This window comes from Panulirus ornatus, chromosome 58 (assembly GCF_036320965.1).
Source record: "Panulirus ornatus isolate Po-2019 chromosome 58, ASM3632096v1, whole genome shotgun sequence".
NCBI lineage: Eukaryota > Metazoa > Arthropoda > Malacostraca > Decapoda > Palinuridae > Panulirus > Panulirus ornatus.
This window is the reverse complement of record NC_092281.1, coordinates 15767955-15788333: the sequence shown is the minus strand read 5'-3', so window position 1 is coordinate 15788333 and position 20379 is coordinate 15767955. Positions and strand designations below refer to the sequence as shown.

The 20379-nt window shown below is 39.5% G+C and overlaps 1 protein-coding gene across 7 annotated transcripts in view; it reads right to left on the bottom strand.

The window, feature by feature from the left end:
- Positions 1-20379, bottom strand: part of LOC139766567 (uncharacterized) — a 143603-nt gene that overhangs the window by 120564 nt on the left and 2660 nt on the right. For 4 of the 7 annotated variants that reach the window (XM_071695384.1, XM_071695385.1, XM_071695381.1 and 1 more), the window contains exons 2-3: positions 15325-15432; positions 12186-12315 (exon numbers count right to left, since the gene is read on the bottom strand). Coding sequence is in view for 2 of the 7 variants with exons in the window: in XM_071695381.1 (XP_071551482.1) it covers positions 12186-12289 (104 nt within the window). In the remaining 5 variants the exon portion in view is untranslated. Of the gene's footprint in view, positions 1-6014; positions 6072-12185; positions 12316-15324; positions 15433-20379 lie in introns of those variants that run through there. The other 3 variants (XM_071695379.1, XM_071695383.1, XM_071695380.1) reach the window with 2 other exon arrangements.

Below are 20379 nucleotides of genomic sequence, written 5' to 3'. Positions count from 1 at the left end.
GCTCTAAGAGAAGGACTCTCGCTTCACACAACTTTCTCCTGCTGTGGGTGCATGAGTTCTAGAGCCCCACACAATGCATTTTCATGAAAACAATAGGCAATGACTTTCATGTTCGACACCCTTGAACTGCATTCATATCCACCATTAAATACTTGGATGAGACGAACATTGGAATATGTGCAAAAAGAAAAATAACATCACGGGCAAAACCTGAATGAAGACAACTACTTCAGAAACTCTACACTAGCATGGAGTGTACAGGGTAAGGAAAGAGACAATACTAGTGGCCACAACACACAACGAAGGTGCGGCGGGTGTGTGGTGAGGGTGACAGCAGCAGCAGCAGCGGCGGCGACACCCTACACCAGTACCACCTTCACGCCTCAGGCCGTCAACCTGCCTGCCTGCCTGAACCGCAAATGTCGCCAACATTCACTCTCACTATGGCCATCCATTCAGGGAAGGATTTAAACTATTTTCTACCGACTACGGACCCGAGGGGCTGTTTAAAAGGACTTACTGTAACGCCATTATTCCCTCCCCTCCCGCTCCTATGATTTTAACTGACACAAGCAAATACTTCACCAGGAACAGTTCTTTTCGCAGGCTATCAATAACTACTTCCGCCCATACCGGTGTTCTCAGGTTATCACAATAATGACCTCCTACCATGCTGGTGCAACTCATACGAGGAGGAGGGGGGGGGCGGGGATCAATGGAGGATATGCACAAGCCAACCAATAAAAACAGTCATCGAAGCTAATCATGATTAAGATACAGAGGCAACACCTCATGAATCAAAGCCCATGACAAACGAAAAACGATTATGTGCCGTAAACAGTAATGAGGGCTGAACATTTCTTTAATTGGGGAAGCCTGATCATTTTCTGAGGTAAGAGCCACCCCCCCCCAAACACACACACACACACACACACACACACACACACACACACACACACACTCCCTTAATCCGCCTAAGCACTTATCCAGTAACATAAGAATATCTGTAGCATTCAATACGGGGAGGTGGGGATATGACGAATGCATATGCAGTGGCCTGTGAGAGAACAGAGGAGCGTGTGTGTATCTGCTGGAAGTAAAGTGTGATTAGATTAGATATGACGAGATAAAATCATACAGTATCGCAAAGGGATGAAATGACAAAAGTCATCCTCACCCCAGTCCTGTAATGTGCCTCTTAGGACTCATTTAATCCATATATTTCCTTACACAATAAATCATAAAGGTACTTCTGTTAGGAGTGGGGTTCAAAGCGAGTACAAGGATGCCAGTGATTGGTGTGGATACCGGATACCGTGTCACGTGTGCGATACGGAGGGGTCTGAATGAAATCAATAAAAAGATCTATAATTTGTGAGGAAGTCGTATGTATACGGACGATATGGTTAATATAAGGTATGTGCCTCGATAGGATACAGAGAAGCCTGAGCCTGGTTAGACAAAGGCTACGGCAATACTGGTGAGGGGTAAAGGTTAGTATGTGTTGTGTGGAAACAACAAGGATTGTGTCTAATGAGGATACAACGTACTATGGCTGATGCAGATACAGTTATGTGCTAAGGAAGGGTGCGTGGATGCCTGTAGAGCCAACGACGTCTAAGTCGAGGGAAATTTATTGGAGACTAGTGATCATTCAAAACCCATTTTGCCCCCACCTCCCCTCCTCCCTCGTGATCACCAAGTGACTAATAATTAGAGGTTAATGAATAGCAAAAAGGAGATAGGGAAAAGTATTCACGAATTTTGGAAGTGAAAAACTTGTTTTTCAAATGCCAGGTCATAGTTACTGGGAAAGGCAATAAAAAAGGTGGATTGTAATTCGGAAGGTTCCTCCCCACCTACCACTCCCCTCGGTATATCTACAAACAGGAAAATTAACACGAAAGCACAAGAAGTAAGGATACAGAATACTGACAAACTTATTTTACACGAAATGCAATGAACAGAATGAGCACTACTTTCCATTCACTGATACTTAAAAGGAAGTATTTTAGCCCGTAACCAGTAGATACAATAAATAAATGCCTTCGTATCATACTGTCATTCTTGAACAGGCTTATTCACTGAAAAAAAAAGAAATAATCTAGCCGTGAATCAAATTACCCAAGTGTCTTCGCTTACACAATTTGCTACAAAACGTACACCCAAATTTGCACCAATCTGACCCTCTTAACTTCCCATCGTTACGTAACGCCTGGTCACTGCACCTCTATCTTACAAAAAAAAAGCAAAGTTTTGAACATTTGCTATCTTGTCAGGATGTACGCTATTTTGGACAAAAAAAAAAAAAATGGTTTCTTTTTGAAATTTTTTTTTTTCTGTTAATTCTACTTTTCCTTCATTCTTATCAATCTGATAATCATGTGACCAACATATTCAGCTGTCTTCCGTTATACAGTTTACAGTTTGGGTAATGAAACCTAATTCATGTTTGCTTGATATGAAGTTAAGCGGAGCTCTATGTTCATCAGCACGATATTTTTCTTGTACTGCTATTGATGATAATCATTTCCTATTTAAGTTATAAACTTTTATCAACAAAATGCAACTGTCTGTAACTGGGCCATTTGCCAAATAAAATTACATCAATAAAAATCGAATCTAATATCAAACGGTCTCCCTTTGTCTGGGGTTTACTTTCTAATTTCATGTTGTAGATAACTTCTGAGGTTTTCACGTTTGTTCCGTCTGATACATATGATGAAAATCAAAAATAGGTATTTAGCCTTGTGGCACACCACATCACGCTGAGCAGCTCAGATGCTTCCCCGTTTAATACCACTCGTTGTTTGCTGTCTGTTGAGGCAGTTCTCCAACCCACGCGCATACTCCATGGCATGATTCAAATTCACTTAAACCATCTTTTATGCGATGTACTTCCTCGAAAGCTCTTTGCAAGTCTAGGTGTAGACACTGAGGCCTGAACAGTGTCTGGTGTGGCCAATGAAGGCTGTACCTAGTGAAGATACAGGAAATACTGTGTCTGATGTGACCACCGAAGCATTTACCTAGTAAGGATACAGGGAGCACAGTGTCTGGTGTGGACAATGAGGCCTGTGCCTAGTGGAGACACAAGGGGATTGTGTCTGGCGTGGACAATGAGTCTTGTGCCTAGTAAGGATACAGGGAAGGCAGTGTCTGGTGTGGACATCGAGGCTTGTATCTTGTAAGGATACAAGGGAAATGTGTTTAGTGTGGACCAATATTGAGGCCTGTGCCTAGTGAGGAAATAGAGTGACTATATGTTGTGGCCACTGAGGCCAGTGCCTAGTGAGGATACACGGAGACTGTGTCTGGTGTAGGCACTGAGGACTGTGCCTAGTAGGATACCGGGGGGGGGGGGGGGGGGGGGACTACGTCTAAAGTTGACAGTCAGGTCTTTGCCTTCCGATCATACAGGGAGGTCTGTCTGATGTTCTGATGTGACCACTATACCTTTTGAGTTAAGTTCGTGGTCAGGAGTTATGGTAGTAGACATGAGATATGGTGTATTCCGGAGGTATGCTGGTAGTAAGGAAGTATGGTGAGTCAAGAGCTCTGGTGGTCAAGAGATACAGTGGTGGTCAGGAGGTACAGTGGTGATCTGGAGCAATGGTGGTAAACAAGACGTATAAAAGTAGCTAGGAAGTATACTGGTGGTCAGGAGGTAGACAGAAGGAATGGTAGTGGTCATGAGGTGCCAGGCTCGTCAGGAGGTATGGTGATACAGTGGTAATCAGGACGTATAACGGCAGTCAGGGAGTACAGTATTAATCAGGAGGTATGGTGATAGGCACAGTGGTGGTCACGAAGTATGGTGAGTCTGGAGCAATGGTGGTAAACAGGGAGTACAGTATTAATCAGGAGGTATGGTGATAGGCACAGTGGTGGTCACGAAGTATGGTGAGTCTGGAGCAATGGTGGTAAACAAGACGTATAAAAGTAGCTAGGAAGTATACTGGTGGTCAGGAGGTAGACAAAAGGAATGGTAGTGGTCATGAGGTGCCAGGCTGGTCAGGAGGTATGGTGATACAGTGGTAATCAGGACGTATAACGGCAGTCAGGGAGTACAGTATTAATCAGGAGGTATGGTGATAGGCACAGTGGTGGTCACGAAGTATGGTGAGTCAAAAGGTACAGAGGTAGTCGGGTATGGTGGTAGCCAGGAGATAGAATGAGTTCTGGAGATCTGGTGGCAGTCAGCAGATATAGTGGTAGACGGAAAATATGATGGACGTTAAGAAGTATGGTGGTAAACAGATAAAGTAGTAGTCAGGAGGTATGGTGGTAGACAGAAGGTATGATAGTGGTTCGGAGGAATGTAGTGAACAGGAAATATGGTGGTAATCAGTTGAAGTGTGTCAGGAAGTATAGTTGTAGACGGGTATCGTGGTAACCAGGAGGTATGGAGGTAGTCTGGGGTTATGAAAAGTGGTGGTCATGAGGTATGATGGCGGTCAGCAGTTACGGTGGTATTGAGGACGTATGGTGGCAGTCAGTGGCAGTGAAGAGGTTTGGCAGTAGTGAAGAGGTTTGGCAGTAGTGAAGAGGTTTGGCAGTAGTGAAGAGGTTTGGCAGCAGTGATGGGGGTACGGCTGTAGTGAAGGTGTAAGGCAGTAGTGATAGAGTACAGATGGACTGAATAGCTACGGCAACAGTGATGCGCTAGTTGTTGAGGATTGTCGTGACAAGGTATCAGAGTTGTAATGGGGTTCAGCTGCACAGAGGAGGTATAGCAGTAGTGTTATGGCACAGTTGTACAAAAGAGGTACCATAAGGTAAGGACAAGTTACTGTGGTGGTGCTTGGATACCTGTACAAAGGAGGGACTAAGACACATGATTGTATCAAAATGTTGTAAATGAAAAAAGATATGGTAGTAGTGAGGGTATCAGAGCATTAAATGCTGTGTGGCAGTACACAGCGAGAAACCTATAGTGGCTATGGTGGTAGTAGGAAGGAGTGCTCTTCGACTGGAGATACACATAAGATATATGGTAATCTTGAAATGGGAAGGTGACAGACAAAAATTCTGTAAGATATAATAAGGCGGTACAGGAGGGACGAAGATAAAGTAAGGCAACACGGGAGGAGAGGATGGTTGATATTGACGTAATGAAATCTGCTGGTAGCTGAGGTATGGGAGGAACTCTAGTAATACTAGAGAAATACTAGACATACATATGGTGGTTCTGTGGAACAGCTTTTTGAAGAAATGTGAGAGATGTGTTCAAAAAATGTTGATACAATGTTGCAGCACCACTTACTATGGAGACTGTGGGGGCAAAGCTTTAATAAAGACGGTACTAAAGTTGTGGTTTGCAAGTTGTGATAGTCTACAAAGGTATGGTAGCAGCAAGCATTTAGTGCAGAGGTGGTGCATTGTTATATGTTATGGTGTATGGTTCAAAGTATGACAAAAAATACGGTTACGGTTCTGAAAGTAGTACCGAGACGGAGAATGTGGGAATAACAAAGGGGACTGAGGTTGTGACGCAACACTGGTAATGGACTGCGGCCACTAAATTGCCGCTAATTATCATTGTGCTGGCCTACACTAACAGAAGGCCCTACTGCCTCTCCCTTGCCTCGTGTCTTGAGCTAACTTTCTATCACAGGATCCATTACAGATTTGGTTCTTACTGTTGTGCTGCTACGTCTTGCAAACTAACAACATATCAAAAAATTATATTTATAATCCCAGAAAAGAAATTCTATGACAGCATCTGTAGACGACGAATTTACCCATGAAAAAATATCTTATTTGTAGCGAACACTTCCATTTTTTCATGGAGCAACAGCTACAAACATGGGTTTAAAGTAACTTTACAACACACATGCATGGCACTCCCCGCATTCAACTGGAAAGTTGTCTCACAAATCTTGCAATGTCAAGTTTTCTAACAAATACAATTTTCTACGGAACAAAAAGGGTAGCTTAATATTTCAAAATCTGCAATACTCAAGATGATGAAATCATTAGTTCGTGGTTATGATTCACGTATTCGAACACACCATAGTATTCTTGCAGTGCTCAACGTTGTACACACAACTCTCTCCACAACGCCAAGTAAACTGAGTGGAGGTCTCGCCTTGTCAATTCACGCCTCGCTGAGGCCAAACAAAACTTATCACATGTCGCTAGATTCAAGAAAGAGTCATCCTCAGTTTACAATATTCATCCGAATATTTCTTGCTGTAAAGGAACCAAAACCAACACTTTCTGATAAATGCTGATATTTAGCCTCACGGTACAAACTTTTAAAGATATTTATCAGCTGAAATAAAAATTAGGTTAAGGCCTGGCAAAGAAATAGTTGCCCGCTGTTGGATTTCAGCAACAAAACATTGAAGACAGCCTACTCACTTCTCACTCTAAACGATGGTTTTCATTTATCTTGATTAAATAACAAGACTTGTTTACCACTATACTTTCTACAGTTAGCTATTTTGAAATCAAATTGGAATTGACTGCTGAAATAAATATATATATATATATATATATATATATATATATATATATATATATATATATATCATATTGGAGATAAAACTTGTGTCTCCCCTGATGTGATTATTACAAGAAAGTGCACTTGGGAACTTATCGTGTTTCCTTTTCCCCGTGGACTCATAGGAATATCTTGATCACGCGCAAAATTGTGATCCTTTCCAATATATATATATATATATATATATATATATATATATATATATATATATATATATATATATATATATATATATAGTCGCTGTTTCACACAGTACAATAATGTACTCTCCGTTACCTCGAATGGAAAACTAGCCAAAATGCCTCAAGATCGTACCACAAAAAAAAAAGTCCTTTTTTCCTCCAGCAACTTATGCTCACGAATCTCATGACTGATCAAATGACCAAAGGAGACGGGATAAATTTTGCAAAGCACAGATCACTGTTATCAATTTCATCATTGTTGAATTGGTAAGGATACATTTTGCAAAGCATTACCATATCATTGTTATCAGCACTAGTATTACTATTATTACAAAAGTTGCGCTTCACTAAAAACATTTTATCAAATCCTTTTCATTACAACTTTCCTTCCTTATCTACAAAACCTGACTTCGGTTCGGTTATAGTTGATAGCATGGCCGGATTACAAATATCTATGGCCCTGGACTTATATCTTTAAGAATCCAAACCCTCTACCTCTTTGCAATAACATTTATCTTTGAATTTACCGCAATCGGGTGACTCGATCTGAAGAAAAAAAAGTACATGCTATTCGTAATTATATCTGCATGTGAAATAATAAACTGATTTTTCCAATGTTCTTCCTGCAAGGTAATCAACTAACAAATGAATAAAAGTAGTGGCAAGTAAAAGTAAAATTCCAGACAACCTCCCCTCCCAAAACGCAAGGCTCCTCTGGCAACATTGATGAAAATATCTTGATCCTACAAATTAGTTTAGCTGGATATATTATAGCACCACTTGCCATTTATAGTTCCTTGTCAATGTAACAAAATTCATCACATTCCTTACATTTAAACAACTCCATCCTATCATATAAATTACATACCCAGTCAGAGCAGCACACAAGGTTAAGCAACTACCTTCGCTTTACAGTAAAGGTATATATTTCATCATGTAAACCAGTCCCTCAGTCAATTAAGCGTTCTCTTAAGCCGTGTTCATGACATCTCCCCGACTGACAAACCATATAAACATGTAAATTGCCATCCAATCAAATTCTTGTTAGTCTTGTCAGAAAAATACAAAAAGCAAAATGACTTCAATTTGAACATCACAAGTTTGTAGTTCTTAACATTTAGTTATCTCAACTTGTTCTGCAAAGACATTCAGTACTAGCAGTTAAAAAGTATTTGGCTACTGTACTCCTTATTACTGACCCTATGGTGCCTCTGTTTTTCAACGTCAATTTCTATACTAATACATCTCTCACTCTTGAACAAAATATTTCTTATTGTCCTATTTAGGAACCAGCCCTTCCAGTATTTTCTATCATCCCTAAACCGGTATTGCAAATATAGTTTGCTGGCTAAAAAGCAATTTCAATAGTTTAGATAAATGAGTAATATGCTGCATGCACTGAATGATCACTGTGCATCTTCAAGTGTAGCAATTTAATTGGTTTTACACTGTGATGCCAATCTAAAACAGTATTCAAAGGTGCGATGATACAAGTGAGATGATATTCATTACTACTTATGATTGTTTCTAGTATCTACCCTTTTATCTACCTTAATGAGACAATGATTGCACTGCTGTGATTATCTGAGGTGAGATGTAACGATTATAAGATCATCAATACACACATTTTGCATTAAAGTTACAACTAATAATGTTTCAAAATCTAAATTATATCATCGTATTTCTTCCAGAATGTTTTCATGTCGAATAACTTGCACAGCAGTTTACAAGAGAAATCACTTAATCTAAAGAGTGTAATAAGCAGTGCTTGGCCAATCAATGGCCTTAGTGCCATGATGTACTTGCAAAAGTGGTTGCAAACTTCTCTTCCACCGATTTTCCTACCTGCATCTCCACATCCTTATTGGTGAGCAAAAATAAAGAGTTCAAATTATTCATATATCCATTTCATATCTTATACAGCATTATAAATCTTTACTGTAATACAGTAATATAGTAATTCTGTTTGTGACAAGTGTGAAGAAAAAAGGTTTTGATTTTTAAAAAATCAGGGCATTGTCTTATAAGCTGAGAAAATCTCTTTATGTCTAGAGATAAGGATTTTACAACCCCTTGCCCTCAGGTTGCTAACCATCCATTCAGTGATTGTGGCCTAGCTTGTTATGGGTCTGCCCTTTGCCACTTAGCATCCCAACCCTGTGATGACATTTACTGTCCCACTGAACATCTGCTTAACAACTTAGCCACCTGATAATTCTCAGAAAAAGGGTTTCACCCCAACAATGGTCATCTTTGGTAGAAGAAAAGTTTTTCAGAAGAAAGTATTGAAAGGCACGAGAAGTAATCAGAAAATTTGCTTGGGGGACACTGTCTGAGAGAGTTTTCATTCATTAGAATATATTTTTCTACGAAGGGCTGATCTGCTCCATGAGTTGAGATTACAATATGGAGGAAGAAGGTTAGAAAAAACATCTTAAGCTAGTGCAATGATCGCAAACATACAGGTTATCCTGCTGCCCTGAAGCATTGCTCTTTCACACAGGTGGCAAGACCAATACCATGAGAAGTAGAGCCCAAGTCATTTTTTTTATGTCAGCTGAGCCAGCACAGGCAACTGAATGACCTAATCAAGGATATCTCATTAATGTACTATCAATTATCTTAGCCAGGCGAATACCAAGTGAAGTCTCTGGAATCTTCAACCCCGTAGCCTGAGCTGGGCCTAGGTTGTTGGAATTGGTTGAAATGACCAAGCTGTTGGAAGCCAAAACCCTTGAGTCTACATAGCCCCCACAGTCTGGCTGGTCTGGAGCACTATGTAGAAACTTGTCCAGAGTACTCTCAAAATTCTCGACAGTGGATGAACGGCAAGTTTGACTGTAAAACAGCTGCTGCAAGCAGGATTCAAACCTATGCACTCGACCCTGGACACCCCATGAATGTGTCACATCAAGCAATGCTAACCTCTAAACCATGGAGATCCATGAAGTAATTTCTACAAGGGAAAGGCCCCCCAAATGACCTGAGAAGCTACTTTTCTGGCATTTTGAACTCGTCATATAGCTAATACACCCAAAACAATATATAAAAAAATGGTGACATATGAACTGACAAGTTCTACCCAACAAACAAAATGTTCTAAGTTTGAATCACTTCAATATCTACAACTGGATCTTTTTTTGTTAATACACTGCTTGATAGTAAAATAAAAAATATCTTAAGTCCATAGAGAACAAAATGCACTGACTTACTAAAAACCTTTTATCAAGGCTAAGCCAATATAATAACACAAATCACTTTGACTATTCAGTTTCAAATGAAAAAAATTAGCACAGCACCTGTATTACTATAATAAAGTCAAATAACCTTTAAAGCTCAATATCTATCTTATTCCAATATCTTTAATTCCATTCCCATTAACATGGGAACATCTGTCCAAGTCATGATCTACCACTAGTAAATGACATCTCTTGTTATAATGCTAATGACTTCCCCTCATACATTTCATCACTTATAATATTTCTGCATTCTAGAACTTTATCTTATATGGAATGCTCCACCTCCAGGAGCTGACTGCAATTATTCCCTATGTGGGATCTCATTTCTAAATATCCCTGCATGGCCAACGAGGTGTCAATTAGTCAGAATTCACTTAATGGCATCTAAGAGAGTATTTCCAAACATTTGTGGACAATCTATCTAAATAGATAGATAGAGAAATAGATAGACTGTCCATAATTTTCCCATTCAAGGGACCAGTAATAATCACAGTATAACAACTTCACCTTTGGCGAGCCATTTAAGAAAATCCAAATGGACTTATTAGATATGCCTAACAAATACTTTAAGAAAGTAACAGAGAATCAAGTGGAAATTAGTTCCATGAAGATCTGGAAGAACAAAGGCAGGAGGAAGAAGAGCATGATATAGTCAGCAGTGAGGGTGAAGATGCTCCCAGTCCCAATGGGGGGATAGAAGGTCCTTGTTACATCCAACATATGCCTCATGGACATGGACAGTTGTTGCTAACGTCAACACAATACGTTTTTGATAAGAGGTACTTCACATACAAGAGGTGACTGTTCCGTCACAGAGAATTCTGAGGAGCTATACCATTTCTCATACTATTTTGAGAGTGATCTAATGAATGTGACAGTGAATGAATGAAACAAACCAATAACATGGTTTTTTGAGGTAAACACAGCCAACATCAAACAGCAAGCTGTTTCACTAACACCAGATGAAATAAAATTTTTGTGTTTTGAGATGTAAAAAGTGAATATCTAAATGATTTTATAATATATACTGGAAAAAAGAGACTGAAATAATTCATGATGAGGAATTAGGTGTCTTAGGGCCCATGCTTTGAGGTGTATCATACGAAGAGCATTTACTGAAAACGAAAAAGCAGTGGGTAAATATGCAAAAATATGTGCATACATGGTAAATACTGGAATATCAATCATTTGCAACAGAAGTATCATTACCGTGTAGAGAAACTACATTATGAGTAGGAGTGTAAGGAAACTATCACATTGGTATAGTAAATTAAATTCGTACATACTGCATCATTTGGTGATGGATGTATCATATGACTTCCAGGGTTGGCCAATGTGACAACAAACAACTCAAAAACATTAATGTGTAAGCCTCATCACACATGTGAGTATAGATCTACCATATTGTCTTTTATACTATCTGTTTTAAAAAAATGACCTGATGGATTTTTTCTTTGTAAGTACAGCAGTAGGGGTATACAGTATATATGGGGCATTGCAGTCAATGGATTAATACAATTTTCTGGGATACTCATTTAACACTTTAATAATGATTATACCACAGTCAGCATTTTGATGGTAGTCAGTGATTACCACAAGGTTTGCATTTCTGTCCATGTGCTAAAAAACTACATTGGAAAGCTCTCTTTAATCACAAGCATTGGTATCTTATGTTGCTTGCAACTATAATCAGCATCTGGAAAGTATGGCCCTAGCTTACATCCATGTACGCTTCACATTAATTAGAGGCTAATCACTGACAGCCTTTGGGGCAGTCATCATAGTGATAACAACTCAGTAGATGGTGAACTGTTAGCACGGGAAAAAATTCTTTACATATCAGTAAATCATTGGTGGTGGCTTACAAAAGACAGGTATGTTAACAAACATGCGATAAACCAAGCATGCATAGAATGCCAAATCTAAATGTCTATATAGCAAGAAACAGTTAATATATCATATTTGTCCTTTTTTTTTTTTAACTTTTCTTGATTTTTTAAATTACATGATGACTAAAACATTTTGATATATTTTTTAAAAGTTTCTAAATACTGCCATCTGGAGGGTCCTATGAGGGACACAGTCATCATTTTCAAATGGTTAACATGTAAATGGTAAAAGCAAACTATTAAGAAAACCAATGCTAGAACTTACCTGTGATGATTTAGATAAATCTGCAATTGGTCATCTTACATTGTTAATTACCCTGGAAACAGCTTTAATCTACAATTTAAAAATAAACACATGAACACTCACTTCTCAAGCCTGCGAGGGTAGGGAACATTGGGATGGCCACAAGAGGTGACCACATTGCCTAGGGTGGCAGCTCGTCGTTGCATTCTCTCAGTCCACGTGCTCATATCCTGCCCTCAACCACCCACAACACCTACATTCGGGGGAAAAAGAGGTTCTTTTTTAGTATACCAAGGAGTCAATATGCAGCTCAAATTGAACACAAACAGGTCTTACTTTTATAGTTAAAGCCATCAATGGTTTGCCTACTTTAATACTAAGCAAAATCAACAAACATCCAATTCTAAGTGAATTCCGTCATAGACACCATGCTCTCTTACCCTGCCCAAACTAACTTAAGCTCAAGCCAAATTAACTTCACTTAACTTTTCTTTTATGGTGGAGGTTCTATTCAAGGGCAAAAGTCCACAGCAACGCTGTGCCTTAACTGAAGTGTGCCGAGGATTATTGAGAGGGGATAAAGGAGAGGAAAAGTACTTCAAAAATTTTGGAGGAAATGGAAAGCCTGCCCCTTAAAAAGGGCCAGGTCATAGTTGTTATCAGAAGTGAAGGGAAAGAAACAGACATCAAAACAGCCCACCTGTGAGTTGTCAGCAGACAAACAGTAACAATGTAATGCAGTTGTCTGCCAAGTAATACATGGTCTGGCTAATGATGGGTGTACACAATTAGCTCTTGAGAGCAGAAACCAAAGTAAAACCTACAGTAAAGGGAAAGTGACCTAACACTGTGAGGTCAAGTTGGGAAAGTTAATATGATGAACCGCTACAGACTCAACTCTGCCTAGCAAATATACAATGCTGGAACCTCCCTTATGTGAGAGCAAAACTCCAAATGTGGACATATCAAATCTTTTGTATAAATGAAGCAATTGTTCAGAGAAGATTCTATGGAGCCTAAAGAGGACTCAGTTTCTTAGAGGCTGACAGATATTTGTGTAATGTGAGGGGTTTTTGAGAGAGAAATTGGCAGCAACTGGGTTTTGGAGGCTTTAAACCTAATCAGGTTCTATCTACCCTATTGAGATACCCTGTTCATGTCTGAGTGTACAGAGGAAGTCAAGCTGAAATGCATATTGTAAGAGAGAGAACGTAGCAGGTCTGAATGAGGCTGAGGAATGCAGTGCTGAGTCATCGGAAAATGAATGTATTTGTTATCTGGACATTAAAAGGAGAAAGGGTGAAAAAAAAGAAAGACACTACTGTTGATTAGGAAAGGAGAAGAGATTGGCCTATCAACAACTACAGAGACAGATCAACCAGAGTTGAGGTAACAAAGAGAGGAAGAGAAGCCAAAATAAGGGAGCTTGGGGTCAAAAGCTCTTGATATAACATGGGATTCTCTAAAACATTTTGGAGATGATGACTAGATATTAGTAAGCCCTTCTTTGGGATGTGATGAGCTAATGAACATTACCATGAAAAAAATTAGAAATGGGGAATTTGCACAGGCACAAGTGCAGAAGCAAAATTTTTCAATTCATGGACATGGATACCATCTGGCCTATAAACCCCGTTTGTGACCAGAGAGGGAAGCGCTTTTGAAACGGGACAAAAAGAGATTACAGGGAAGCACAAAAGATTAGACAAAAGGTGAACAGGGACTGAGAGATCGTTTGAGTTATCCAAGGTGGAATGATAATTATGAAATTAGAAGTAAAAAAGAACCAAAAAGAGTTGCTTTGTCAATAGGAAACCACTACAGTACAATCAGAGTGGAAAAGTAAAGGATAGGTAGTATGACAGAAGTTGTTAAAGAGTCTTTACCTTCAGCCAACCAGACTTATCAGTAGATGAGGGTGGGAGTTTTTCACACTTCCTCACAGATAACATACTTGCAATTATAGGCAGAGATAAAAGCTGAATGAAAGTCAGGGAATGAATGGAAAGGGGGGTTCACTATCTAAGAGGGCAAAGATGGAGATGCTTGAGGGTAAGGTCGTTCTGACAAAGCCATATGGACATGAGGCATAGGCTATAGATGAGAATGTTTGGAGGAGGGTGACTGCACTGGAAATGAAATATCTAAGGACTATATGTGGCGAGAGAAGGGTTGATCACATAAGAAATGATGGGGTAATATGAAGGGTATGGTTGAGAGAACTGTGCATGGCATGCAATTATGCTAACATTCCTCTGTGAAAACTGGAAAATAAGTCTATGAAGTCCTTATTGGAGAAATGCATTAAGAAGAATGTACCAAGTGAGGCTACGTGATGAAATAATTACATGGACACTTGTAATGCTGGTGCTGTCTAGTAAATAAAGGATGAAGTTACAAACAAAATTATTTGGATTTCTACTGACAAAACTACAGATGCTATGGGGAGATATGTAGCTAACATGATTACTGGAACCATGGAGAAATTCCATACAGGGAGGGACATAATGTCAATGGATTGAAGCAAGGCATGTGAAGTGGCTGGGGGAAACCTGGAAAGGTATGAGGGGCCACGTTGTGGATAGAAGGCTGTGGTTTTGGTACACTGCACATAATAGCTAGAGTACTGATGAGCAAATGCAGCCTTTCTTCATTTGTTCCTAGTACTTCCACACTAACAAAGGAAACAGCAGGTATGTAAGAAAAAATTATGTACATCTTTAACATCATTCATATAAATCTATATCTTATTTTCCTTTGCTGCCCTAGCAGCAAGTATTTGACATATTTATCCTCTCAAGCATTCTGAGAGGTAATGATATCCAGAGTTGAAAAAAATAAGGGCAATGGATGTAGAAACAATGTCTGAGTTACCAGTAAATGTTTTCCCATTCACTAATACCCTAACTACCATGCCCATTCTTTTTAAAGAGCCTTCAAGTGTAGACAGTACATTCACAGTGTACTTCCAGAGGCATACTGAACTGTGCCCTAATCATTCAACTCCAAAATGAACATTTTCAATTACTATTTCCCAGCAAGTCACACACTATTTCTGGCTGTAAAGCACCACCACACTTTCTATAAACTTAGCTTGAATATGCTGAAAAATCTGGCACTTCTCATGCAGATTCCTTTCATTTCAACATCTTCAAAACTGAAAAATTACAAAGCATCCTATTGACACAGACTCCCATTCCTTGATGCAGTAAAGTTCAGCATAATACTGACACCCAGACAGGCACTTTGGAAGAGTACTTACAAAACTCCCGAGGCTGGGCCCTCCTCACGCTCTCAGTCTGGTGGCTTCTTCATGAATGTCTTACGTCATACTGGCTCCCTCTCCAGAGACTGGGTCACTCCAAAGCATCTGTGGAATGTGAAACAAATCAATCACCTCCCTCTCTCAGTTTTTATATACAATCAACCATTTCACTAAATTTACCCTCTTGAGGCTTTTATACTCAAACATGAACACGAAGCATTGTATGTACGTTTAATGTTGGCTTTATCACGTACAACAGGCTTTCATCTGTGTCATTCACTTCATGGTGGCTAGTCATTCATTATACACCTGGTACACCATTGATCTTTTTGTCAGCAGAACCAGAGTTTTCTTGCCTTGAGAATGAAGTCTTGCATCTGTATTAGTATAGCTGTTTCCCAACGCAATTCTGGAAGTTACTTCAGTATCATACAGTAAAGACTGTTTGTATATCATGAATATTAGAACAATAGTTGATAACCCTATAGCACCAACATCAAGTATACAAACATTCAAAAATTATAACCATTTAGTTGTTGGGTGGTGAAACACATAAGCATTTATCAAAAGAAGCAACTAATGGAGGCTGATTTTGCCAAAAATTATAGTGCTTTTCATTTTGGGTAAAGACCCTAAACTAATATTGAAGTTGTTGGATGACCTTCATTATAAAACTAAACGGATTCAAACCTTAGTGATGCAAACAAGGAGAATGTTATGACACCACACAGTAGACATGCTTTCTATAAATGATGTACAAACTAAATATTTTAACAAAGGCACACTAAAAATACTATCAATATTGTTTCACAGTTCACTAATTTCATGCAGAAAATATCTATTACTCAAATAAGTTTATTCTAGAGAAATTCTAAGGTTAACTTTTCAAGGTAATTTCAGTAAATATTGCATATCTATCTCAACTAGAATGTATTACAGTGAAAAAGACATAAAACATGTTTGGCACAAGCAACAAGTACAGTTCACACATCAAAATCTGTAATGTTCTACCTGCATAGGTATTACCAGGGTTAGTGATGGCTGTAAAGTGAGCCAACACTTCAGTGGTTGTCAAGTTGAACTCCTCTGACCCAAGCAGATGTCTTTTTTTTTCTGCCTCACCCACACAAACATTGCTGGCACTGTCCACAAACATACGTCTTTTTTTTTCTGCCTCACCCACACGTACATTGCTGGCATTGTCCACAAACATACAATCTCTCCTTGTCACATATAACACTTGACAAAACTTAACTTACATAACTCATTCTTCATAACTCTAAATTTTCATAAGGTGAATGTTTTGCACTAGCCTTGCCTCTTGGCAAAGAGGCAAAGTGGTTGGAGCATTTGACAGTAGTAGTAGGTAGGAACATGAGATAGAAGCATTACATAGAAGTAGCAGGAAGGAGCATTAGGTGGGTAGATTAGATAGAAGTAGTGGGTTGGAACATTGGGCAGGAACATCAGATAGACACATTAGGCAGAAGTAGTTGGTAGGAACATTGGTAAGAGCCTTTGAAGACTGCCCTACAGCTGCCTTCTGCCAGTGGCTAGTCATGGGCCAAACTCTAATGGTTAAGAAGCTGCACTGGAGTTTACCAGGGAATGAGCATCAGATATATTGATAGAGAGATAGACAGACAACTGGACCCTTAGTGGGAGGGAGAGTAGCCAAGCAGAGACCATGAGACTGTTAAAATTGAAATTATCCAGGAAAAGATAAGACACTATTCATACAAAACCATACATGTGCAACAAAATCTATTTATACACAAAGTCATTGTAAGAGTACACTACAATGACTTTAATGATGCTCAAACTATTTTTTTCCTTCTGAATATATACTTATAATCATTCCAAAACTACACACTCATTTTTGCAGTATTAAAGCAACCAAATGTCAAAGTATGTATATACATTAAGGAAAACATCTGAGTAACAATTCAAAAAGCTGAACGTCAGATTAACATTTAATTGGTGCACACGACCTAACTCAGTGTAGGTTTAGGTTTGTACAATTCATAACCCTGAAATCGTCACTAATCCCTAATCTTACGATGAGGGATGTCAATACTCTTTAGATATTCTTTGACAACAGTCTAGTTTCGCTCCTCATTGTTTATAATACTGAATATCAATTGACTTTGTTCTGCAATGCTAATGTATGTAGAGAATACAATAAACAGTTGTAGAACCTGAGTTTGTGCACTATATTGTGTTGAACAATGTTGAATAAAGCAAAATTTGTGTGAGGTTATATATATTTAAGAAAATGTCCGAATTACTAATATAAAAGTACATTATACACTTGTATGTGTATCATACGTGTCAACAGTTCTAATGCAAGAAATCGGGTATTACATAAGGGTGATCTGCAAGCAAAAATGAGCAATGTGACAGTTGAGGGTATATTAGGGATCATAGGGTATTCAATAATGCGAATGGAAATGATAACAGCTTAGGAAGCTGTGTGATGAAAAAGGAATGGTGAGAATATATGGTTTCGAAAGGACATACACAGAGTACATGCAGATGTGAAGGAAAGATAGGAAGCAGGCATTACTGGCTAATGTATAACTGATAGGCATGAAAAACAAAGACTCTTGTATGTGAGTGTGCTAAGAGGAGCAGATGGTGGGATGTATGATCATCATATGGTGGTTGGTGAGTGAAAATTTGTAGAGGTTTTTGGAAGAGGAAATGATATGGGTGAGAAGAGGGTGGTGATAGTGGGTGACCTTAGAAAGGAGACTATGTTAAGAGATGCCAGGAGAGATTAACTGTAGAATGGCAAAAGGTGTGAGTAAATAAAAAGTTTGGAGAATGGGTGAGAAATGGAAGGTATTTTGGAAACTAATTCTGACACAGAGTTTTGGAAAGAGGGGCAAGTATGAAGTCTGTTGGGGATGAGAGAGCTTGGGAAGTGAGTCAGTTGTTGTTCGCTGATGATACAGCGCTGGTGGCTGATTCATGTGAGAAACTGCAGAAGCTGGTGACTGACTTTGGTAAAGTGTGTGAAAGAAGAAAGTTAAGAGTAAATGTGTATAAGAGCAAGGTTATTAGGTACAGTAGGGTTGAGGGTCAAGTCAATTGGGAGGTGAGTTTGAATGGAGAAAAACTGGAGGAAGTGAAGTGTTTTAGATATCTGGGAGTGGATCTGGCAGTGGATGGAACCATGGAAGCGGAAGTGGATCATAGGGTGGGGGAGGGGGCGAAAATTCTGGGAGCCTTGAAGAATGTGTGGAAGTCGAGAACATTATCTCGGAAAGCAAAAATGGGTATGTTTGAAGGAATAGTGGTTCCAACAATGTTGTATGGTTGCGAGGCGTGGGCTATGGATAGAGTTGTGCGCAGGAGGATGGATGTGCTGGAAATGAGATGTTTGAGGACAATGTGTGGTGTGAGGTGGTTTGATCGAGTGAGTAACGTAAGGGTAAGAGAGATGTGTGGAAATAAAAAGAGCGTGGTTGAGAGAGCAGAAGAGGGTGTTTTGAAATGGTTCGGGCACATGGAGAGAATGAGTGAGGAAAGATTGACCAAGAGAATATATGTGTCGGAGGTGGAGGGAACGAGGAGAAGAGGGAGACCAAATTGGAGGTGGAAAGATGGAGTGAAAAAGATTTTGTGTGATCGGGGCCTGAACATGCAGGAGGGTGAAAGGAGGGCAAGGAATAGAGTGAATTGGAGCGATGTGGTATACCGGGGTTGACGTGCTGTCAGTGGGTTGAATCGGGGCATGTGAAGCGTCTGGGGTAAACCATGGAAAGCTGTGTAGGTATGTATATTTGCGTGTGTGGACGTATGTATATACATGTGTATGGGAGTGGGTTGGGCCATTTCTTTCGTCTGTTTCCTTGCGCTACCTTGCAAACGCGGGAGACAGCTACAAAAAAAAAAAAAAAAAAAAATAATTCTGACACAGATGACAAAAGTGTGTGGCATGTGGAAGATGGGAGATGGGCATATGACAAAGGGCAGAGTGAAGGGATAACAAAGTTCCTTGTGAAAATTAAGAGGTGTATGAACACAACTTACTGGGAAGGAGTGTGAGGGACTGGGATGTACAAGAGAAAGTGGCAGGAGGTCAAGAGAGTGCAAATGAGTTGGGATGAGCATGAATCAGCAAACTTCAGAGAAAATGAAAAAAAATTAAGAAGGTTAATAGTGTGACACAAGTGAAATAATGGGAATATCAGTGAAAGGGCTAAATGGGGATATGGCTACAGGATAAGAAGTGAAGGGCAGAAGGTATGAGTACTCTGAAGGACTGTAGAATGTTTTTGATGATAGGGAGGTAGACGTGGGGTGTTTGGGTTACAGAGGTATGTGAAGTGAGAGAGTCATGGAAAGTGGTTTAGTGAAACAAGAAGAGGTGGTGAAAGCTTTTCATAAAATGAAATGCGGCAAGGTGGCTGAAGTAGATGACTGTTAGGTTAGTTAGGATTTTCAGAGTATGTATGGATCATGGCGAGGTGCCTGAGGATTGGTGGAAAGATTGTACTGTGTCACTGTATAAAGACTATGGGGATAAAGGCGAATATTCAAATTACAGAGGTATAAGTTTACTGAGTGTAACTGGTAAGTTATATGAAAAAGGGGTGACAGAGGGTGGTGACATGCACAGCGACAGACTGAGGAGCAATATCATGGTTTGTGGAGTAGTTGAAAATGTGTAGATAGAGTATGTCTGCTCTGAGGAATGTTTGTAAGAAATACAGGAACAGAAGGATATATATGAGGCATTTATGGATTTAGAGAAAACACATGATTGATAAAGGTGCTTTGTGAAAGGCGCTGCAAATACAGGGTAAGAGGGAAGGTATTGAAAGCAGTAAGGGGTTTATATTAAGAGTGTAAGGCAAGTGAGCAAATAAGTTGAGAGGAAGATAAGTAGTTCAATGTGAAAGTGGCTATGCAGTAATGGTGTGTGATGTCACCATGGATGGGGTGGAAAGTGAATGCAGGGGTTCGGGGAGTGAGATAAGGATGGCAGCCTAGCTGGGGTGAAGGTGCTTGGAAGGTACATCAGCTATTGTTTGCTGATGACAC